Raw genomic sequence first — 19,648 nt, forward strand, 5'->3', positions numbered from 1 at the left:
TAACATAATACATAATAAGAGAATTATATTAATCATAATGACTTTCAGAGTCCAGTTTGTTTCCAGCTCTCTGTCCAGGGAAACTGTCTTTAAATCGAATATTATAAGATGACAACTTTACCTATTGTTTTAAAAGTTCACGTCTCTCACTTGAGATAAATTACATCCCAAGAACGCGGAAGAATAAATGCGATCACCCTTAGTGATCTTAGAAGAATCGTGAAAGACATGGAAAGGATTAAATGACTGAAAAGAGGAAAACGTCATTATAATTTTCAAAATAGATTTTTAACATTATTGACTTGATATCAATCCTCAGCAAATTACAAAACGGAATGCAATGTGAAGGGTAACACGAGTCTCCTGTTGGGTACTGCAGTCAGTGTGGCAGTGCTGGGGCACTAGTCTCAGGCAGGAAGTTGTCTCTGCCCCTTCTAAACACACCGTGGATGGCTCTCTACCCACCCCTTACCCCACTTCTGAAATGACAAACTTAAGTCTTTTTAAAATCCAAACTGCTGCTAAACTTCTGATCTATGCCCCAGATATGTCACCTAGTTATACTGAAAACAACTCAAACATTACAACTAATATATATAAACTGAATTTTTCTTTTTACCTTTTTTCATAAGAGAATCTTCTTTTTCTTGTTTCAGTAAAACATTGTTCACACCTTCATCTAAAATCTGAAAAGCAAGCTCTTTATTTAAAGTGGTACAAAAATATAGGCTATATTAAGGGTACAAAACTAACGTTGAATATCACAGCGTATATCAGAAGAGAGACCATAGCATTGCTGGAAATAGTTTTATATGCACAGTATAAGGAGAGAAAATTATGTGCTGTAGAAAATTATACTGGCATGCACAAGGATAACTGCATTATAAATGTCATATCTACTTCTATAGTTTCTTTAAAAAGGTGTGTACATTTTTCCAATCTTTGTACAGATATTTGCACAAGTCCGTATCTTGCACAGGTGTACCAATAACTCCAACAGGTGAGCAAGTACTTGATTCACCAGGAAACAACAAAGGAGCCTCTGCTGTTTTGAAGAGGCTTATCACACCTCTGGTTGCTACAGAGCAGACGCCAGGTATGAGCTCAACCACAGTGCAATGTAAACTCTGGGGAGGATGGAGTCTGGGGTTTGAGCCCCCAAAGCATGATGGGAAAGAATGTGAGCATGAGGGTGGGGAGCATGCTTGCCATGATGAGAGAAGGGACACCTTGTGTTTTGACAGAATTGCAGGAAATCTGTTGACAAGGGGTTACAAAGTCTTAATGTGTTGAACGCAGGGGCCAGCTGATGCAGCCATGTGATGTCCGGGAGTAGGGAGAAGATGAGGGCTGGGAAAGTTGGGGGGTGCCATCTAGAAGCCAGGTCATCACGTTGGGAATCCTCTAAGACCCATTCCACAAGGTTCACATAAAATAAACTTACATTTTGGGAATGTGTTTCTTTTGGGGGGAGAGAGAGACAAGAGAGAGGGAGAGGGAGAAGGAAGGAGAAGGAGAGGGAGAGGGAGAGGGAGAGGGAGAGGGGAAGGGGGAGGGAGAGGGGGAGGGAGAGGGGGAGGGAGAGGGAGAGGGAAAGGGAGAAGGAGAGAGAGGGGTAGGGGAGAGGGAGAGGGAAAGGGAGAAGGAGAGAGAGGGGTAGGGGAGAGGGAGAGGGAGAAGGAGAGGGGTGGGGGATAAGGAGAGAGAGAGGGAGAGGGAGAAGGAGGGAGAGGGGTGGGGGAGAGGGAGAGAGAGGGGGAGAAGGAGGGAGAGGGGTGGGGGAGAGGGAGAAGGAGAAGGAGGGAGAGGGGTGGGGGAGAAGGAGAGGGAGAGGGAGAGGGAGAGGGAGAAGGAGGGAGAGAGGTGGGGGAGAGGGAGAGGGAGAGGGAGAGGGAGAAGGAGGGAGAGGGGTGGAGGAGAGGGAGAGGGAGAGGGAGAGGGGTGAGGGAGAGGGAGAGGGAGAGAGAGAGGGGGAGGGAGAAAGAAGGAGAGGGGTGGGGGAGAAGAAGAGGAAGAGGGAGAAGGAGAAGGAGGGAGAGGGGTGGGGGAGAGGGAGAGAGAGAGGGGGAGGGAGAAAGAGGGAGAGGGGGAGGGGAGAGGGAGAGGGAGAGGGGGAGGGGGAGGGAGAAAGGGAGAGGGGTGGGGGAGAAGGAGAAGGAGAGGAAGAAGGAGAAAGAGGGAGAGGGGTGGGGGAAAGGGAGAGGGGGAGGGGGAGGGGGAGGGAGAAAGAGGGAGAGGAGTGGGGGAGAAGGAGAGGAAGAGGGAGAAGGAGAAGGAGGGAGAGGGGTGGGGGAGAAGGAGAGGGAAAGGAAGAAGGAGAAAGAGGGAGAGGGATGGGGGAGAGGGAGAGGGAGAGGGGGAGGAGGAGGGGGAGGGGGAGGGAGAAAGAGGGAGAGAAGTGGGGGAGAAGGAGAGGAAGAGGGAGAAGGAGAAGGAGGGAGAGGGGTAAGGGAGAGGGGTGGGGGAGAGGGAGAGGGAGAGGGGGAGGGAGAAAGAGGGAGAGGGGTGGGGGAGAAGGAGAGGGAGAGGGAGAAGGAGGGAGAGAAGTGGGGGAGAGGGAGAGGGAGAGGGAGAAGGAGGGAGAGAAGTGGGGGAGAGGGAGAGGGAGAGGGGGAGGAGGAGGGAGAAAGGGAGAGGGGTGGGGGAGTAGGAGAGGGAGAGGGAGAAGGAGAAGGAGGGAGAGGGGTGGGGAGAAGGAGAGGGAGAGGGAGAAGGAGGGAGATGGGTGGGGGAGAGGGAGAGGGAGTGGGAGAGGGAGAGGGGGAGGGAGAAACAGGGAGAGGGGTGGGGGAGAGGGAGAGAGAGAGTGGTGGGGGAGAGGGAGAGAAGGGAAATGGGAGGGAGGAAGAGAGACAAAAAGTGTTAGTTAATGTCCTTCAGGAAAATAGACCCAGAAAGCTCCCCAAATTGTGTGTTTTGTAAATCTGTGAAAAGGTGAGAGTACAGGCAGTAGGGAAGGGAAATATAAGGCAAAGCTCCTGTCTGCTCCTTGATCTGAAGACCCCTGAACACATACTAAGACAGAACCCTGCTCCCCACTCCCAACCTTGGGGAAGGCGTGGGGCCATCAGCCTTCTGGAGCTTGTCCACTGCATCTGTATTTATCTCTCACACCCTCTCTCCCATGCTAAACAAATGTTGGAGAGGCTATCAACCTTCATTTTCTCCTTTCCTAGGACATACAGGGCTACATTCTGCACGGCATTCTGGACACTGTGCTCTGTCAGGGTGGAGGTTAAATGGGCACACATGTAGCCTAGCAACAAAAAAACTATGATGCTATCCAACATTGCCATTTTCTATTTTACCCAAATCGAGAGAAAGAAAAGCCTTGTAGGCAGAGGAAAATAAATTTGATTCTAAGCTACTTTTGTTTCAAAATATTTTTGTACTTATACTGTAAATAAATTCATGCTCCAAGAAGTAAATAAAGTGCACATATTTTTAAAAGTAGGTTTTGCAAAATGACCTTAAAATATTTGTCTTATTTATTTCTGATGTATCATAAAATTTGAAGGCTTCTTATGATGTGCTGTTATATAAGGAAAATCTATATATGTTAAGTGTTAACCTTGAACTAAATGTTTTCTGACCAGCTTAGCAGCACAGACCACTTCCCACAACAGTTAGCAGCAACCACAAAATAAGCTCACAAGAGGGATTATATAATGTCTTAAAGTATAAGCACTTTGTTATCTCCATGATGATCCTGCTCAGAATGTGTTCGTTTCCTTTGGTGAAAATCTTATGATGAAAAATAGACAAGATGAAAGTAGCCAAGATTAATAAAAATGACAGCACTCCCAGCAGGAAACTTTTGTTGGTGGTGTTATTAACACAGTCTCATAAAATTATTTTTGTATTGTATTGTTTAGTTTCTGTTTTTAGCTCTTCCTCTTGAAGGCTATTTTGCTGAGGATCAGGTATGTCCCCTCACTCCAAAAATGTTATTTATACAAAGCTTTGCCGCCTCTATTTGCAAGAGTGATTTCCATGTCTTTTCCATTCCAATATTTTCTTTATTCTTTGGCACAGAAATGTTGAAAAGGTTTTGGATAAATAATTCACAGCCTACAGTATTTCCTTTTAAGTAACACTATGCAAACACATGAGTTCCTAGGATGCTCCCTTCTATGACAAGGTACCTGTAGCTTTGACGGTCCAACTTTTTTTCAAGCTGAGACAAGAAGACAAGCAGTTAGTTGTCTTTTCAATGACACATTTGTGTATTGCACGACTACAAGCAAAGCTCTTTCAATGACACCACTCCATTTCATTATAGAACTGTTCTCCAGTCACTTAGGCATAAGTATGTATGTTTCATACTCTGCAGTTTAGGAATGTTCTTTTCCCAAGATTTTACCTCAGTCATGCAACAGAGAACACCTCCCACACAGGAAATGAGATTATAGTTAAGTTCTGACATGGAGTTTTCAATACCTTAATTACCACTATGTTAACAATGAGCAGAGTGGGATGTGTCAGTTCCCCAAGGGGTGCAGTGGATCAGCATCATAACACACGCTCAATTCTGTGACGCGTCTATTTAAGAGGACAGATACATCACAAATAAGTTACAGCTGTGTAACGCTTACTTGATTCAATTGTGGTTAAGGATGATTGAGAACTGGTATCACTTTATCTGGTTTCTTTCCTTCTAGTTCTTTGTCCCTCAACCTCCATCCCCAAGCATTTATTATCAGCGAGGACCCCCAAAGGCTACCAGACCAGCGAATGCCTTCCTGTCAAACTCAAAGATCCTCTCTATTCTCACTCTAACATAGTTAACACTATGTTCTAGGCTTCTCCCTTTCATTCATTCAATTTATTCAATTAACTGATTCCCAGTATGGATCACTGTTATAGTGAAGAGACCAAGTCCTGCCTTTTTGGACCCTTCTAGTGAGGGAGAAAAAAGATATGAAATCAATAAAAAAAGATTATTATGTAATATAACGTCAGGTATGTAAAATCTGTGAAGAAAAATAACACAGGTAAGCAAAAGGTACATCACAACTGAGCCCAGTTATCTCTCTGGGCCACCCTGTTCTCATTCCACACCCTTGGCAGCTCCACCCTGTTCTCATTCCACGCCCTCCATGGCTCCTCCCTGTTCTCATGCCACACCCTCTGTGACTCCTCCCTGTTCTCATGCCACACCCTCCACAGCTCCTCCCTAGCCACTTTTCCGCAGCATCCAGGCACTCCCTCTCTCCAGGTTTTAAACATATTTGCTGTTTATTTGTTTGTGCCTCTAATTTTTTTTTCTAGTGTTTCCACAAACATCCCCTTACTCAGGCCTACCTTGCCCTCTCTATACAAAATTAGATCCATGCTCATCACACCTAAGGCTGACACTTCCTATCTGCCTCCTCTGCTTTACTTTGCTCATTATTTACCATTACCTACCATGCAACATAGTTTACTTGTCTACTTTCTGATTCTCCCATTAAAATGGAATCACCATGAGGACAAGGAGTTGCCTGTTCTTTTCATGCTGCATCTCCCTGACTGTTCCATTATTACACACTTTTTTTTTTTTTTACAGAAACAGAGAGAGTCAGAGAGAGGGATAGATAGGGAAAGACAGGAACAGAGATAGATGAGAAACATCAATCATCAGTTTTTCGTTGTGACACCTTAGTTGTTCATTGATTGCTTTCTCATATGTGCCTTGACCGTGGACCTTCAGCAAACCGAGTAACCGCTTGCTCTAGCCAGCGACCTTGGGTCCAAGCTGGTGAGCTTTTGCTCAAACCAGATGAGCCTGCGCTCAAGCTGGCAACCTCAGGGTCTTGAACCTAGGTCCTCTGCATCCTAGTCCAACGCTCTATCCACTGAGCCACCGCCTGGTCAGGCCATTATTACACATTTTCACAACATGAAGAATCAATTCTTTAGACAAAATCACCATTAAGTATTCTTTCTAAAAACCTGCCTAAAGCCCCTGACTGTTTACTACCTCCAATACAAACTCTTTTATCTGGCTTTCAAAGCTTTTCTCAGTGTCATTCTGAGTTATCCAGACGTGACTTCTACACACACACACACACACACACACACACACACACACACACACACGGTCACTCTCTAGTTCTCCCTTTTCCTCCACAAGCAATTTCACTCTCTCCAGTTTCATTCTGGACTCTCATTTTCTGGCCCACCCAATGGAGGCTGAATTTGCTTTCTTTAGACTTACAGACAGGAGAAGGTGTTAAAAAATAGTTCTCATAACAAAAAGAATTATTTTCATTCTGTCATAAATCATCCCACTCACTCTCATAACAACTGAGAGACTAGGTAATGTTGTTATTCCCATTTTATAGACAAAACCAAAGATTGTACAGCGTAAGGAATATAGTAAATAATATTGTAATAATGATGTGCCAGATGGGTACTGGAAATATCAAGGGAACACTTTGTCAATTATATGATTGTCAATCCCTATGCTATACACCTGAAACTAATATAAAATAATATTGAAGGTTAACTGTTACTAAAAAGTAAATTTTCTTTTAAAAATAAATCTCACTAAAGAGCTATGAAATGCAAAACTATAAAACTATATAAAAAAAGAAAATAGAATTCAAAAGTTGACCACTGATAAGTGGCGCACAGTAAATCTGGGTTGGTCTATCAGAGTGTGTGGAGCCTGACTCATGGTTTTGTAAAACTGCTGTCTAATGGTTTTGTAAAGTTGCTGTCTCATGGTTTTGTAAAGTTGCTGTCTCATGGTTTTGTAAAACTGCTGTCTCATGGTTTTGTAAAATTGCTGTCTCATGGTTTTGTAAAGTTGCTGTCTCATGGTTTTGTAAAGTTGTTTTCCCATTTTCCTTCTTATTAAGGTGAGGGCCTTATATTTTATTTTTTGGTGTCCCTCAAAATCTCTAACATGGTACTGTTAAATAAATTTGTCTTAATTGATATGTGATTGCCAGTAGCTCACACACTGGCACTCGAATATTTAAATCTATTATAAGTCGCCCTTGGGACTTCCTTTTAGGTCAAGAATTTTTTTTTTTTTTTTGTATTTTTCTGAAGCTGGAAATGGGGAGAGACAGTCAGGCAGACTCCCGCATGCGCCCGACTGGGATCCACCCGGCACGCACACCAGGGGCGATGCTCTGCCCACCAGGGGGCGATGCTCTGCCCCTCCGGGGCGACGCAATGCCGCGACCAGAGCCACTCTAGCACCTGGGGCAGAGGCTAAGGAGCCATCCCCAGCGCCCGGGCCATCTTTTGCTCCAGTGGAGCCTCAGCTGCGGGAGGGGAAGAGAGAGACAGAGAGGAAGGAGAGGGGGAGGGGTGGAGAAGCAAATGGACACTTCTCCTATGTGCCCTGGCTGGGAATCGAACCCAGGACTTCTGCACGCCAGGCCGGCGCTCTACTGCTGAGCCAACCGGCCAGGGCCTAGGTCCAGGATTTTTATCACTCATTGTTTTTGTATCTATCTGTAAGTCTGTTGGCGAGCTAATGAATGATGATGTGGAGGGTGCAGAGAGACAATTCTTCCTCCAGGGTTCCTGCAGTAAGTTTGGTTTGTATCTCGTAAAGATGCAGGCTTTGCTCGTGAAATTTCTGACCCTGGGAGCAACACCCACAGCATCATGCAAGTTCACACAGCAGAGACAGTAACATTATCAACCAGGAAACCTGACTGAAGACTGGCCTGCTTTTAAAATCAAGGCAACCTCAATCATCTGAAATCATGTTATCGCAATACCAATGCAGCTTCCCATTAAAAACTTCCTGGAGGAGCCAGAAAAATGATATGTATTTAATGTGAATGCAGCTGGTTTAGGGAATAGGTATGGCAGGTTATTTCATTTTCTTTTTTTATCTCCTTTTGGGTTATATGTCTCACTTGTGTCATATAGTATTGATGCCAAAACCAGTAATTGTAGTTGTTGTTTTTGTTTTTATTTGTTTGGCCACCATAGAGCATAACCTAGATGTTGGGAACTCATCAGCTCTTCCATATGTTCCTTGGCTTTTACAAAACACTACTGTGGTCCTATCGGTGACCTCAAGGGACTCAGAGTGGGTTGATGCCTTACTTGAGCCCGAACCAGCCCCTTTTCATAGATACCAAAGGGAAAGAAGTGAGCTCAGTCCTGCAACAAGAAGATAGTTTCATCCACTCATTTTTTCATTCATGTATCTTTCTTAGACCTCAGAAAGTGTCACACTTTGGATAAGACACTGGAGGTTACATCTTTCGCAGGAAATATCAGATGCTCCACCACCAAACTCTTAAAAAAAATCTTTCAGTGGAAATCTGGCCATCAAGTTTTTAAAAATGTCTTCAGATGGGGAAAATGAAATAAACTCATCTTCCACTTGACTCTCAAGGCCAAGTGCAAGCCAGAAGAAACCAGAATGACCACTGATGACACAGGACTTAAGTCAGTCTGACTAAAAAGACATTATGCTTCCTGGGTATTAAACAGGCAGGTCTAACCTAACCTTAAATAACCACACCATATATATATATATATATTGTCACTTTCTTAGCAACCTGAATTTGCCATTGACATTCAGAGCGCTAACTGAAAAAATATTTAAGATTATTTTATAATTATATATATATAAAATACCAGTATTTAGGAAAAAAAGGTAAATGCTGCTTCATGTTAGAATCAAATAACTTGAATATCAATTTGGAGTATGTGCTCCACCAACATGAATAAAAGTATGGACATGTGTAACAAGAAATTAGTACTTTTATCACTCTGACTTAAGTCTCAGAAAATTATTCCTACCCAACTTCTCTAACTTACTGTTGGCACTATTAATTTTATTCCCCTGGTGTTCCTGAATTTTTCAAGTTTTCTTCAAATTAATCATTTGTTTTCTTGACCATCTGTCATGGTCTGGCAACCTAATTTCCCCAGTGACCTTTCAGAAGAGATCCCGTAGGACGTCTCGTCTGCCGAGTCGGCTCTTCTATCTCACCTGACGACACAACACGAGACCGCTTGCTTCTTCGTGAGGGTGCTTAGCAATCTAGTCTCATTGCTTCATTTTTATTTTCACTACCTCTTTTTAATTTTATTTTATTTAGAAAAATTTTTTTTTCCTGCTTCTGTGAAGCATGGTGCAGTGACAGCTGATCAGAATGCAGCACTGTGAGGGGCACTGTGGCCATATGGAGCTCACGTGCCACATTCTGCCTGGAGGACAGCTAAACTGCCAATTTATCACATGGCTGTGCACCGGAGTGTCTCACTGAAGTTAGACAAATCCTTAATTACAGTAGTACCACAGGGCACTACTCCGGTAAAACAGAACTGTAGCACCCTTTCCTCAGAGACTAAGTCCCCTGACGAAGGCCTGTACATCTTAGAAAAGGTGCTGTAGAAGAATTTCTACTTTCCGTCGGAAGGAAGTAACTGAGATGTTTGAACTTGACATGTCTGGAAATGCTTGAAACAGAAATAGCTCAGAATATTCAGCTATTTTTTTTAAAGAAAGAGCATGATGTGTGTTTGGAGAATGGAAAATGGGAAGTAATAGGATTTTCTGGAGACTGTAGGTCAGGTGACACCAGCTCATACGAGGGCTCTGTGTAAGGTTTTGGCCACAGACATACCACTAGAGTGATTATCTTGAGCAAAGAGAGCTCTCCTTCCCAGGAAGCATCCCTGAGGTGACAGTCCTGATGACTATTCTGTGACTTCAGTTGATCGGGAAGAGAAAAGCCAGGTTTCGAGCAGAAAAGAACTTTACTGTATAGGTCAGATTTAGGGTGGGCAAGGGGAGAAATGGGCTAAAGGGACGTTAGCTTAATCTGAGCCAGGAGTAGGTGAGGGGGGAGGCAGAAGGTAAACTGAGGGTAAATGGTGATGACTAGACTGGGGTGGTGAACACACAATACGTTATACAAATGATGTGTTATAGAACTGTACACCAAAAACCTATATAATTTTAGTAACTACTGTCACCACAATAAATTCAATAAAACTAATTTTAAAAAGTTTTTTAATAAGTAAAAATAAAATTTAAGAATCTCAGAGAATTCCCATCTATAATGCTTTGAGAAAACCTGTTTAAGCCAAAATGTTAAATGTTAAACAAATGCAGTATGTGTTTGTACCTGGAAATCCTCACCCCTGAGTACCGTGTATTCCCACCAACCTGTGTGGAATGGGCTGGCTGAATCAATGTTGCTGAATGTGTATTTCTGAGACTATTACACCTGAAAGTAAGACTCTGGGTCCTAGTAAATTCACCAAAATAATAAAAACCACCTGATTGGGGCAAGGGGGTGTCCTCTGTGGTAGCTAATTGTTCTTCCTTAAGAGATAACCTCTTAGAGCACTGTTAGCCCTAAATGCCATCCTCTTTCAATGCGACAGGTACAGGGTTGGAATTAAAACACACACAGACTCCTGACTAGGTGGTGGTGCAGTGGATAGTGCGTCGGACTGGGATGCGGAAGACCCAGGTTCGAGACCCCGAGGTTGCCAGCTTGAGTGTGGGCTCATCTGGTTTGAGCAAAGCTCACCAGCTTGGACCCAAAGTTGCTGGCTCGAGCAAGGGGTCACACAGTCTGCTGAAGGCCCATGGTCAAGGCATATATGAGAAAGCAATCAATGAACAACTAAGGTGTCGCAACAAAAAACTGATGATTGATGCTTCTCATCTCTCTCCGTTCCTGTCTGTCTGTTCCTATCTATCCCTCTCTCTGACTCTCTGTCTCTGTAAAACAACAACAACAAAAAAAACAAAAACAAACACACACAGACACACACACACACACACACACACTCACAAGCACTACAGTTAGAAGATAACTGGGAAGGAGTGCAAGGGTTAAGAATCCTTTTTAATTTCTGAGTTTAAGAACGTACAGATAGACAAACACTCAGAATTATTCCCTACCGGGAATTGCTGCAACTATAGCCAAAAAAAGAAGTTAATATGCAACTTTGGATAATCCTTATTCATCCAAATTAGACACCATGAGTTTTAAAACAGACTTCCTACGAGGGTCACGGGGATACAAATAAATGATACCACACACATCCACACAACAATTTCAAATATATTACATGAGAAGACAATAATTTTAATATGTCTTACCTAATTTACGAAAAGCACTAGCTGAAAGCCTGAAAAGGCGACAAAGCAATAGCTACATAAACACACGCCAAGACGTTGAAGGGTCTACAAAACATGTGGTGACCAGTACTACCCACGGGTACAGCTAGATCACATTCTGCTTCAAAAGGATAAATAAAAATGGCCTTATTTACAATATTAGTTGCAGTTTTCTCTTTGTTTGTGGCCTCTGATTAAATTATTATCCCTCTCCTTTGGAAAATACTTTGGTGTTGCCCCTTATTGTCAATAATAAGGTACTCTCCTGTTCCCTTTTACACAAATTACTCTTAGCTCTTTTCAGCATCCTTCAGATGGCTTCCTAAAACAATGATAATCTATGGACAAAGTGATATGACGCCTAGGAGTAATAAAGGTGGGGAGATACGAAAGAAACAAGACTGGCCAGGACTTGATCACTGTTGGGGAGAAAAACAGGCACACAGGAGTTGATTATACCACATTTGAAATCTTCTATAATAAATTTTTTTTTAAATAAAACCAATTATTATACCATGTACTTTATGACAATAATTTTGTGTTGAAGGGCAAAGGAATTAGGCTAACGTCAGAAGACTTTATTGGCTCATTTGTAACTGAAATCTAATCTACAATTCCAAATAGCATCCTGAGGTACCTTACCTAAAGACATGTCCAATGAGGCCAGACCCATTTCCAAATACTCTTATTATATTATCATGTCAAAAATAACAACTAGCTCGGTGACTATAGTTATTCCTAAAAGTTTAGCTGCAAGCTTTATGAAAATAAAAGTAAAAAGAGAACTATAGTGAGTAATAAAATTCATGTTCCGATTTAAAAAATACTAAACAGGCCCTGGCCGATTTGCTCAGTGGATAGAGCGTCAGTCACAGTATGGATGTCTAGGGTTTGATTCCCAGTCAGACCACACGTAAGAAGCAACCATCTGCTTCTCTTCCCTTCTCGCTCCCCCTTCTCTCTCTCTTTCCCTCTTGTAGCCAGTGGCTTGACTGGTCCAGGTGTTGGCCCTGGATGCTGAGGCTAGCTTGGTTGATTTGAGCATCAGCCCCAGACAGGGGTTGCCAGGTGAATCCTGGTCAGAATGCATACAAGAGTTATCTCGCTATCTCCCCTCTTCTCACTTAAAAAACAAACAAGAAAACTAAATAAACTTTGTATTATAATATAAAACAACACTATGTAACATAATGGACAATGTCTTTATGGTTTCACAGGTGAAGTATTCTTCAAAGGTCAGTCCCTGAGTCAATTCTGCCTAAGTTCCAACAGCCTTGATACTTCATTCGGTGAGCAAAGCAACTCTGCTGGGGTCTAGAGTAGAATGGTCCAGATATGTAGCGTTTTGATACGGACTACCAAGTTAGAGTCAGGGGTACTAAGTCAAGGGGAATAAATGGAAAAAAATTTTAAATAGTCTTCTCTTAGGTTTTGGCAGTGACAAATTTTAAATCAATTTGGATTTATACTTTCTGGTGAGAATTCATATTACAAAGTACAAACAGGTTCATATCCTTTTGATTTGGGAATGCAGGTTCTGGTATGAATTTATATAATATTAAAGCTTTCACAACCTAATAACTAAAATGAAAAGCATCGTGAGCTAGTGGTCAGGAGGCATAAGATACAGTTGTATTTTTACTAGTTTGTGTAGCCTTGGGTGAGTAACTTAACTTTTCTGAGTCTTGTCTCTTCACCTTAAGACTAGGTCATTCAATGAAATATTTCAGTTACTTGGAGGCACTAATGAAAAATGCTTCTTGGACTCTTCTAATCTTTACAAATGTAAATGAATCTCAAGGTGTCATTTAGTCAGTAAAATTTATCTCACCAGGATTACATCTTGATCACTGTTGTTGGTTTCAACTTCAATCAAAGCCTTACATTCCTCCACAAAGTTCTGATTCCGTTTCCTTTTAATTTCCCAAGAAGAGTCCTATGCAAAGTATTAACAAAAAATATACAAGGATTAGTAGCAATCAGTGGTACACATTAAACTACTTTCATTCATCCTCTATTAACTCCTGTACAGAAGCAGACTTCTCTAGGATAAACAGAGATTTCATTTCTGATCATTGCTCTCAGGAAATATATATTTAGATAAACATATGTAAAGGTTAAATAATAACAGGAAGCAATTAAAAAAGAGTATCATAAGATAAATTAAGTATGAAATGAGTGGTGTAAACCATGGTGCTCAACAGTAAATCGAAGGGCTTGTATTTTGCAAAGGATCTATCTGCATGAATTACTGCCCATACACTAAATAAATGTCTCATATGTGTATACACATTGTTCTTAAAAATTAAGTAGGTGTTGCTGGAGTAAAAAAGATATGTATTCATTTCGAAAATATCTATGAAGGCTTTCTCTTATTATGTAGTTCTTAACCAATGGATAGCAGACATGCCTAATATTATGTGAGACATCTACAGTCATTCTTTTCATTTGAAAGGATGTCCTCATGCCTGAAGGGTGAGAAAGCGTTAAGAGTGTAAAACTTATGATACTGGGAAAGATCTTCTTTGATTAGAATGGCTAGAGGTAAACTCTTAGCTTCTTGAGGGCAGAAACTGTGTGAAACTGAGTACTCAGCACCTGGCCCAGAGTAAAGGCTTAATATTTTATTTGTTCTGTGAAATTAACAAAGAACACAGACATGTAATTTACAAAGGGGAAATTTACACAGGAAAATTGTTACAGAGTTAAAAGTTACAGATGGCCCCAGCTGATGGCTCAGTGGATTGAGCACTGGCCTGCCCTGCAGACAGCCAGGGTTCAATTCCAGGTCAGGGTACACATGAGAAGCGACCATCTACTTCTTTCTCCCACCCTCTTCTGTCTTCCTCTCCCCCAGCCAGTGTCTTGATTGGTTTGAGAATCAGCCTCAGGAGCTGAGGAGAGCTTGGTTGATTCCACCATTAGCCCCAGACAAGAGTTGTGGGTGGATCCCACTCTCAGTTCATGCAGGAGTCTATCTCCCCTCCTCTCACTTAACAAGTTGCTGCTGTAGAAAGCAAGTGTACTTTATAGTGGAAGGCCTGTTTTCAGGAAATGGGAGGAGAGTTGTTTGGGATAAAGAAAATAGAATCTTCTGAAAAATATGAGGGTGTGATAAAAACAGTTATCTAGGGAAAAGGTTAATTAATTACCTGTACTAACAGAGCTGAACTGTGATACAAAGGAGCTAAGTCATTTGCTAATTTCAGAGCCATTTTTAGCAAGCTTTTGGAGCAGGGATAAGATTTACTCAAAGCACATCTGCCTTCCTAATTTCACCTACTTAGGCTAATATTAAATTAATTACACTTCCTGCATCTCCTCTGGTAGTAGTGATGCCTAGTGTTGTGTTTACTGGACAGAGTAATAAAAATTGACTGCAAACAATCCTCCAGCAATTGAGAGTTGTTTCAATTGCACTTTAAAACCTGATTAAATTCATTTTTCAACAGTTTATAAAGAATTAGTCTCCTGAGCTATCCACTTCACTTCTAGATCTTTTAAGTATAGAATAGTTTCAGAAGTGAAATTACTTTACCTTTCCAAGAGTTGACATATAACCAGTCTCCCTTTCTTCACCCTCCATTTGCTAATTCATCCATTCTAATCTTCTACCCTCTTCATTCCAATAAAAACAATATAAATCCTTCCTGAGATCATCCCTATTACCTCTAAGCATTAAATCAATGGACTTTTTTAGAGGCCTTTGGCCTCTCAATTGAATTTAGCCTCTCTGATCATCTCACCTTGGATTGCCTTTTATTCTACCACTCTTGGCTTGAATAATAAAACAAATTCCTGGTTTCTTCTCTTGCTGCTCTGGCTATTCCCTCACAACCCTCTGTACACACATCCTCGGACTGCTAATCACGAGATGCTAATATCTCTCAAGTTTTTATCTAGTCTTTTTACCTTCACTCCTCACTTGGTGTGTCCCCTTGGGAGTCTCAGACTGGGTAAGCTGAACTCACGCTCTTCCTTACAAGCCCAGCCACCTTCTAGGATCCCCTATTTCAGTGAATGGAATCACCATCACTGAGTTCAAGAGCCAGAGATTCTGTAGTCATTCTTGCCATTTCTCTCAGCTTCACCTCCTATATCCACTACATCACCAAGATGGGTCAGTGTTCCTCTCTCAACACATCACAACACAGAAGCAACAAATGTTGTATTCATTATATATATAAATAATGAATATATGCCCAAATATGTGTAATATATGTATGAAATATATATGTGTAATATAAATATATATATGTGTGTAATATATATATGTGTGTTATATATATATATATATATATATATATATATATATATATATATCACATATTTGGGCATACTTCAACTTCGTAATCATTTGTGTGTTTATTCAGCATACTATCTACCCATAAAAAATGCCAAAAAACTCCCAATCTTAAAATTGCACAGTTAATAAGCGGAAGTCAGGGTTAAAAGGTAAAACTACTTTTTAAACAGAGCATTATTAACATGTAGTATTTTGGACATAGCAGGGTTGTATTGAATATATGAACATGCATATAGTATATAATTCAGAGTAAAATTCTGATGACTATATACAGATCCAGCTTGACTACTATAGTCTCAAAAAAAAAATTTAGGGCCAAAACTTCAGTTACAGATTACTGAGCTATAAATATTTTAGAAGAATGAGCTACCCAAAAACAGAATGAGAAAAGGCTGCCTTAGGAGATAATGAGTCTCCATCACTAAAGATGGTCAAGGAAAGTCTACAGACTTCCTGCCAAACATACTACAAAGAAATGTGTCAGATATTTCTGTAATGTAACTATTGTTCAGAATAATTCCTCCTGAAGGAACCACGCCTAAAATGCCTGTCTCCCACAATGAGTAACACAGTTATGTTACACAGGGCAGAAGTTCAGGAGATATTTGCTGACTGCATCAGTTTGTTGCTTTCAGAACCTATGGCAATTGCCATTAATAAATATATATATATATATATATATATATATATATTTTGTATTTTTCCGAAGCTGGAAACAGGGAGAGACAGTCAGACAGACTCCCGCATGCACCCAACCGGGATCCACCGGGCACGCCCACCAGGGGCGACGCTCTGCCCACCAGGGGGCGATGCTCTGCCCCTCTGGAGCGTCACTCTGTCGTGACCAGAGCCACTCTAGCGCCTGGGGCAGAGGCCAAGGAGCCATCCCCAGCGCCCGGGCCATCTTTGCTCCAATGGAGCCTCGTTGCGGGAGGGGAAGAGAGAGACAGAGAGGAAGGAGGGGGGGAGGGGTGGAGAAGCAGATGGGCGCTTCTCCTGTGTGCCCTGGCCGGGAATCGAACCAGGGACCCCTGCACACCAGGCTGACACTCTACCACTGAGCCAACCGGCCAGGGCTCGCCATTAATATTTTTATGGTGGCCTATATCTACCCTCAAAGGGTACATTTAATTTTTGGAAACAGGAAAATGGCGTTATTAGATAAACAAGGCAGAAAAGCTAGGCAATAAATTTTGGCCAACAGAAGATTTAAAATGGTAGTGAGACAACAATGTCTATGTCACCACTTAGCACTGAATCTGGCACAGATCAATGCTCACTCCGTTGTGGATATTGTTATTATAAACTGAATCTGAGGACTAAGTCTCAGATCAGAAGAGATCTGGCCTGTTCAGGGTGGTATGGCTGTAGACTGAGGGATAATTCTCAAACAGAATTTAAATAAGGCTAACATTATAAGAATCAAAGCACAGAGGTTCTTTTAAAAGAAACTCATTTGGCTATGAGAACATTCTTGGGTGGTACACCTGTTAAAAGTCAGCCTCAACACTTAGTTGTACTACTGAAATTATATCCCATTTTCCCAGAACCTTGACTACAGGAGTAACCACCTTCTATAGCAGGGATTGGGAACCTATGGCTCGCGAGCCAGATGTGGCTCTTTTGATGGTTGCATCTGACTCGCAGACAAATCTTTAATAAAAAAATAACGTTAAAAATATAAAACATTCTCATGAATTAAATCCATTCATTTCCTACCGCTCATGTTCATGGTTGCGGGTGGCTGGAGCCAATCACAGCTGTCCTCCAGGACAACACCAAATTTTTATTGGATAATGCGTAACGTACATGGGTCGTCGTATGGCTCTCACGGAATTACATTTTAAAATATGTGGCGTTCATGGCTCTCTCAGCCAAAAAGTTTCCTGACTTCTGTTCTATATAAAGTAGTTAAGCATTTTTGCTATAAAGAAAGCACTGAATGCAAATTCCTCAAGTTTACAGGTTTATCCTCTCTGAGCATCCTATATGACTCTATCTCTTAAATACAGATTTTAAAACCTGTTTCCTGCTTGACCAGGTGGTAGTGCAGTGGACAGAGCTTCGACCTGGAATGCTGAGGGCTCAGGTTCAAAACCCTGAGGTCGCCGGCTTGAACACAGTCTCATCTGGCTCTAGTATGGGCTTACTAGCTTCAGTGCGGGATCCCTGGCTTGAGCAAGTGGTCACTGGCTAGGGAGGAGCCCTCCTCCCCCTGGTCAAGGCACATATGAGAAGCAATCAATGAACAACTGAAATGCCAGAGTTGATGCTTCTCATCTCTCTCCCTTCCTGTCTGTGAGACAAGAACTAAATAAAACCCTTTTCCCATCCAGGTGTCATTTGGGGTCCCTTAAGTGGGTTGAGCTCACACTAACAATCTGACTTTTCCTGAAAAAGAAAAAACTCAGAAGAAAAAATATTGGGACCTTGTCCAGGAAACTCAGATGAAATGTGTATGCTTGAGTGCTTTAAAAATGTAAAAATGAAGCAAAACCTTTATTAAACATTATTTCTGGATTTAGATGAATTACTACACATTTGGTGAATAAAAAAATAAATACCTGGGATGTCTCAGCTAGTTTGACATTTTCTGGCAGGGTTGCTGGACGTTTCTGCCGTGGTTTCGCTCTCTTCCGTGCAGACTTCGTCCTTTTAGTCTCTGAAATGAACTGCACATCAGGGTCTGACCCTTTGCTGTTTCTCTCCCAGCCGGTGTGGCTGACCCAAGGATCAAAGGATGAAGGAGACTCATGCTTCAAGTCATTACTCAAAGGCCTGATTTTCTGAGTTTTTGTGTTTTCCTTAAACAACAAAGAACAGGTTTAATTTTTTTGGTGATCAGTTTATTTATAATTGATCATGATTTCCCTCAGAATCTTATCATATTAGGTGATATTTATTACTAATAAAAATATTAGGCCCTGGTCAGGTGCCCAGTGAATAGAGCATTGGCCTGGCGTATGGACACCCCAGGTTTGACTCTCGGTCAGGGCATACAGGAGAAGCTGTCATCTGCTTCTCCCTCCCCCTTCTGCCCCTCCCCCCCATGGTGGCTTGATTGGTTCAAGCATGGCCCCGGGTGCTGAGGATAGCTCCATTGGAACACATCAGCCTCAGGCACTAAAAATAGCGTAGAGCTCAAGCACTGTCTCAAGATGGAATCCCAGTTGGGGATTGTCTCACTATCTCTCCTCCTCTTACCTTAAAAAAACACAAGGCATTAACAGAGTTTAGCAAATGTATACCACTCGAATGGCTCATTCGGAATCTGACTCAGCAGAGCTGGGCTGAGTAAATAAATAAATCTGATTTTGAGGATGCAGAAAACCCCAAATTGAGAACAGTGTGTTTCCTGACTTCTTCCCAACAGATGTACTTCCCTTTGGCTCCCTGGTGCATATACATCTATCAGTTATCTGCTTATCGAGATGTTGGCTGGGTCTATCAATCCCATCTCTGCCTGCTAAAATGTGAATAACTAAAATTTAGAGTTTTCTATATATTTTGGTAATTGATGCAACTAAAAGCCTTTTTTCCTTTTATTGTACATTTACTTACTAATAAAAAAAATTAAGCAAGTCACTTCACCTTCTAACATGTAAATTTTCTTCCTGGAATTAGTAAGAGTATCTACCTCACAGAAGAATATTGAGTATTAAATGAGATATAAGTAAAAGGACTTATCATAGTGTCTGACATAGTAATAGCTATTTAATAAATGAGAGCAATTCTTATAGTCACTGCTAGATTTATTATAATATTTTATGTAAATTTTATGAATGGGATCATTAACCTATAACTTATAGCTTTATTTAAAGATTTATAAATATTCCCTTTGCACTTTAAATTCTGGGTAACAGACATTTGAAGAATTATAAGATAATATGACATTTAGCAAACATAAGAAACAATCAAAGAATTATACATACAATGTATTTCTAGGCAAAATGAATCTCTCTCGTGTTCTCTCCCCCCTATATATACACACATATACATAGACGCACATATATATTATATATTCATATATATCCATAGAAAATATTGGAAAGAAACACATCCAGGAAGTAAGACAACAGGTGATCTAAGTTTTCTTATTTTTATTTTTTTTCTGAGTTTTCCCTAATAAACATGCATTGCTCTAGGCAGTTTAAAAAATTCATTAGTGCTTCATTTTCTGAATCCCGTCAACCACGATGACATTTGGCCCTTGATAAGTCTAAATGAAAAACATCACA

At 41.3% G+C, this 19,648-nt stretch overlaps 1 protein-coding gene across 1 annotated transcript in view; it reads right to left on the bottom strand.

The window, feature by feature from the left end:
* The window catches only part of MORC1 (MORC family CW-type zinc finger 1), a 201,465-nt gene that overhangs the window by 38,522 nt on the left and 143,295 nt on the right, over positions 1 to 19,648 (bottom strand). Inside the window, exons 19-21 of the mRNA XM_066347035.1 lie at positions 17,975 to 18,214; positions 12,936 to 13,040; positions 620 to 686 (exon numbers count right to left, since the gene is read on the bottom strand). Coding sequence (XP_066203132.1) covers positions 620 to 686; positions 12,936 to 13,040; positions 17,975 to 18,214 — 412 coding nt within the window. The remainder of the gene's footprint in view (positions 1 to 619; positions 687 to 12,935; positions 13,041 to 17,974; positions 18,215 to 19,648) is intronic.

Source organism: Saccopteryx leptura, chromosome 8 (assembly GCF_036850995.1).
Source record: "Saccopteryx leptura isolate mSacLep1 chromosome 8, mSacLep1_pri_phased_curated, whole genome shotgun sequence".
Classification (NCBI taxonomy): Eukaryota; Metazoa; Chordata; class Mammalia; order Chiroptera; family Emballonuridae; genus Saccopteryx; species Saccopteryx leptura.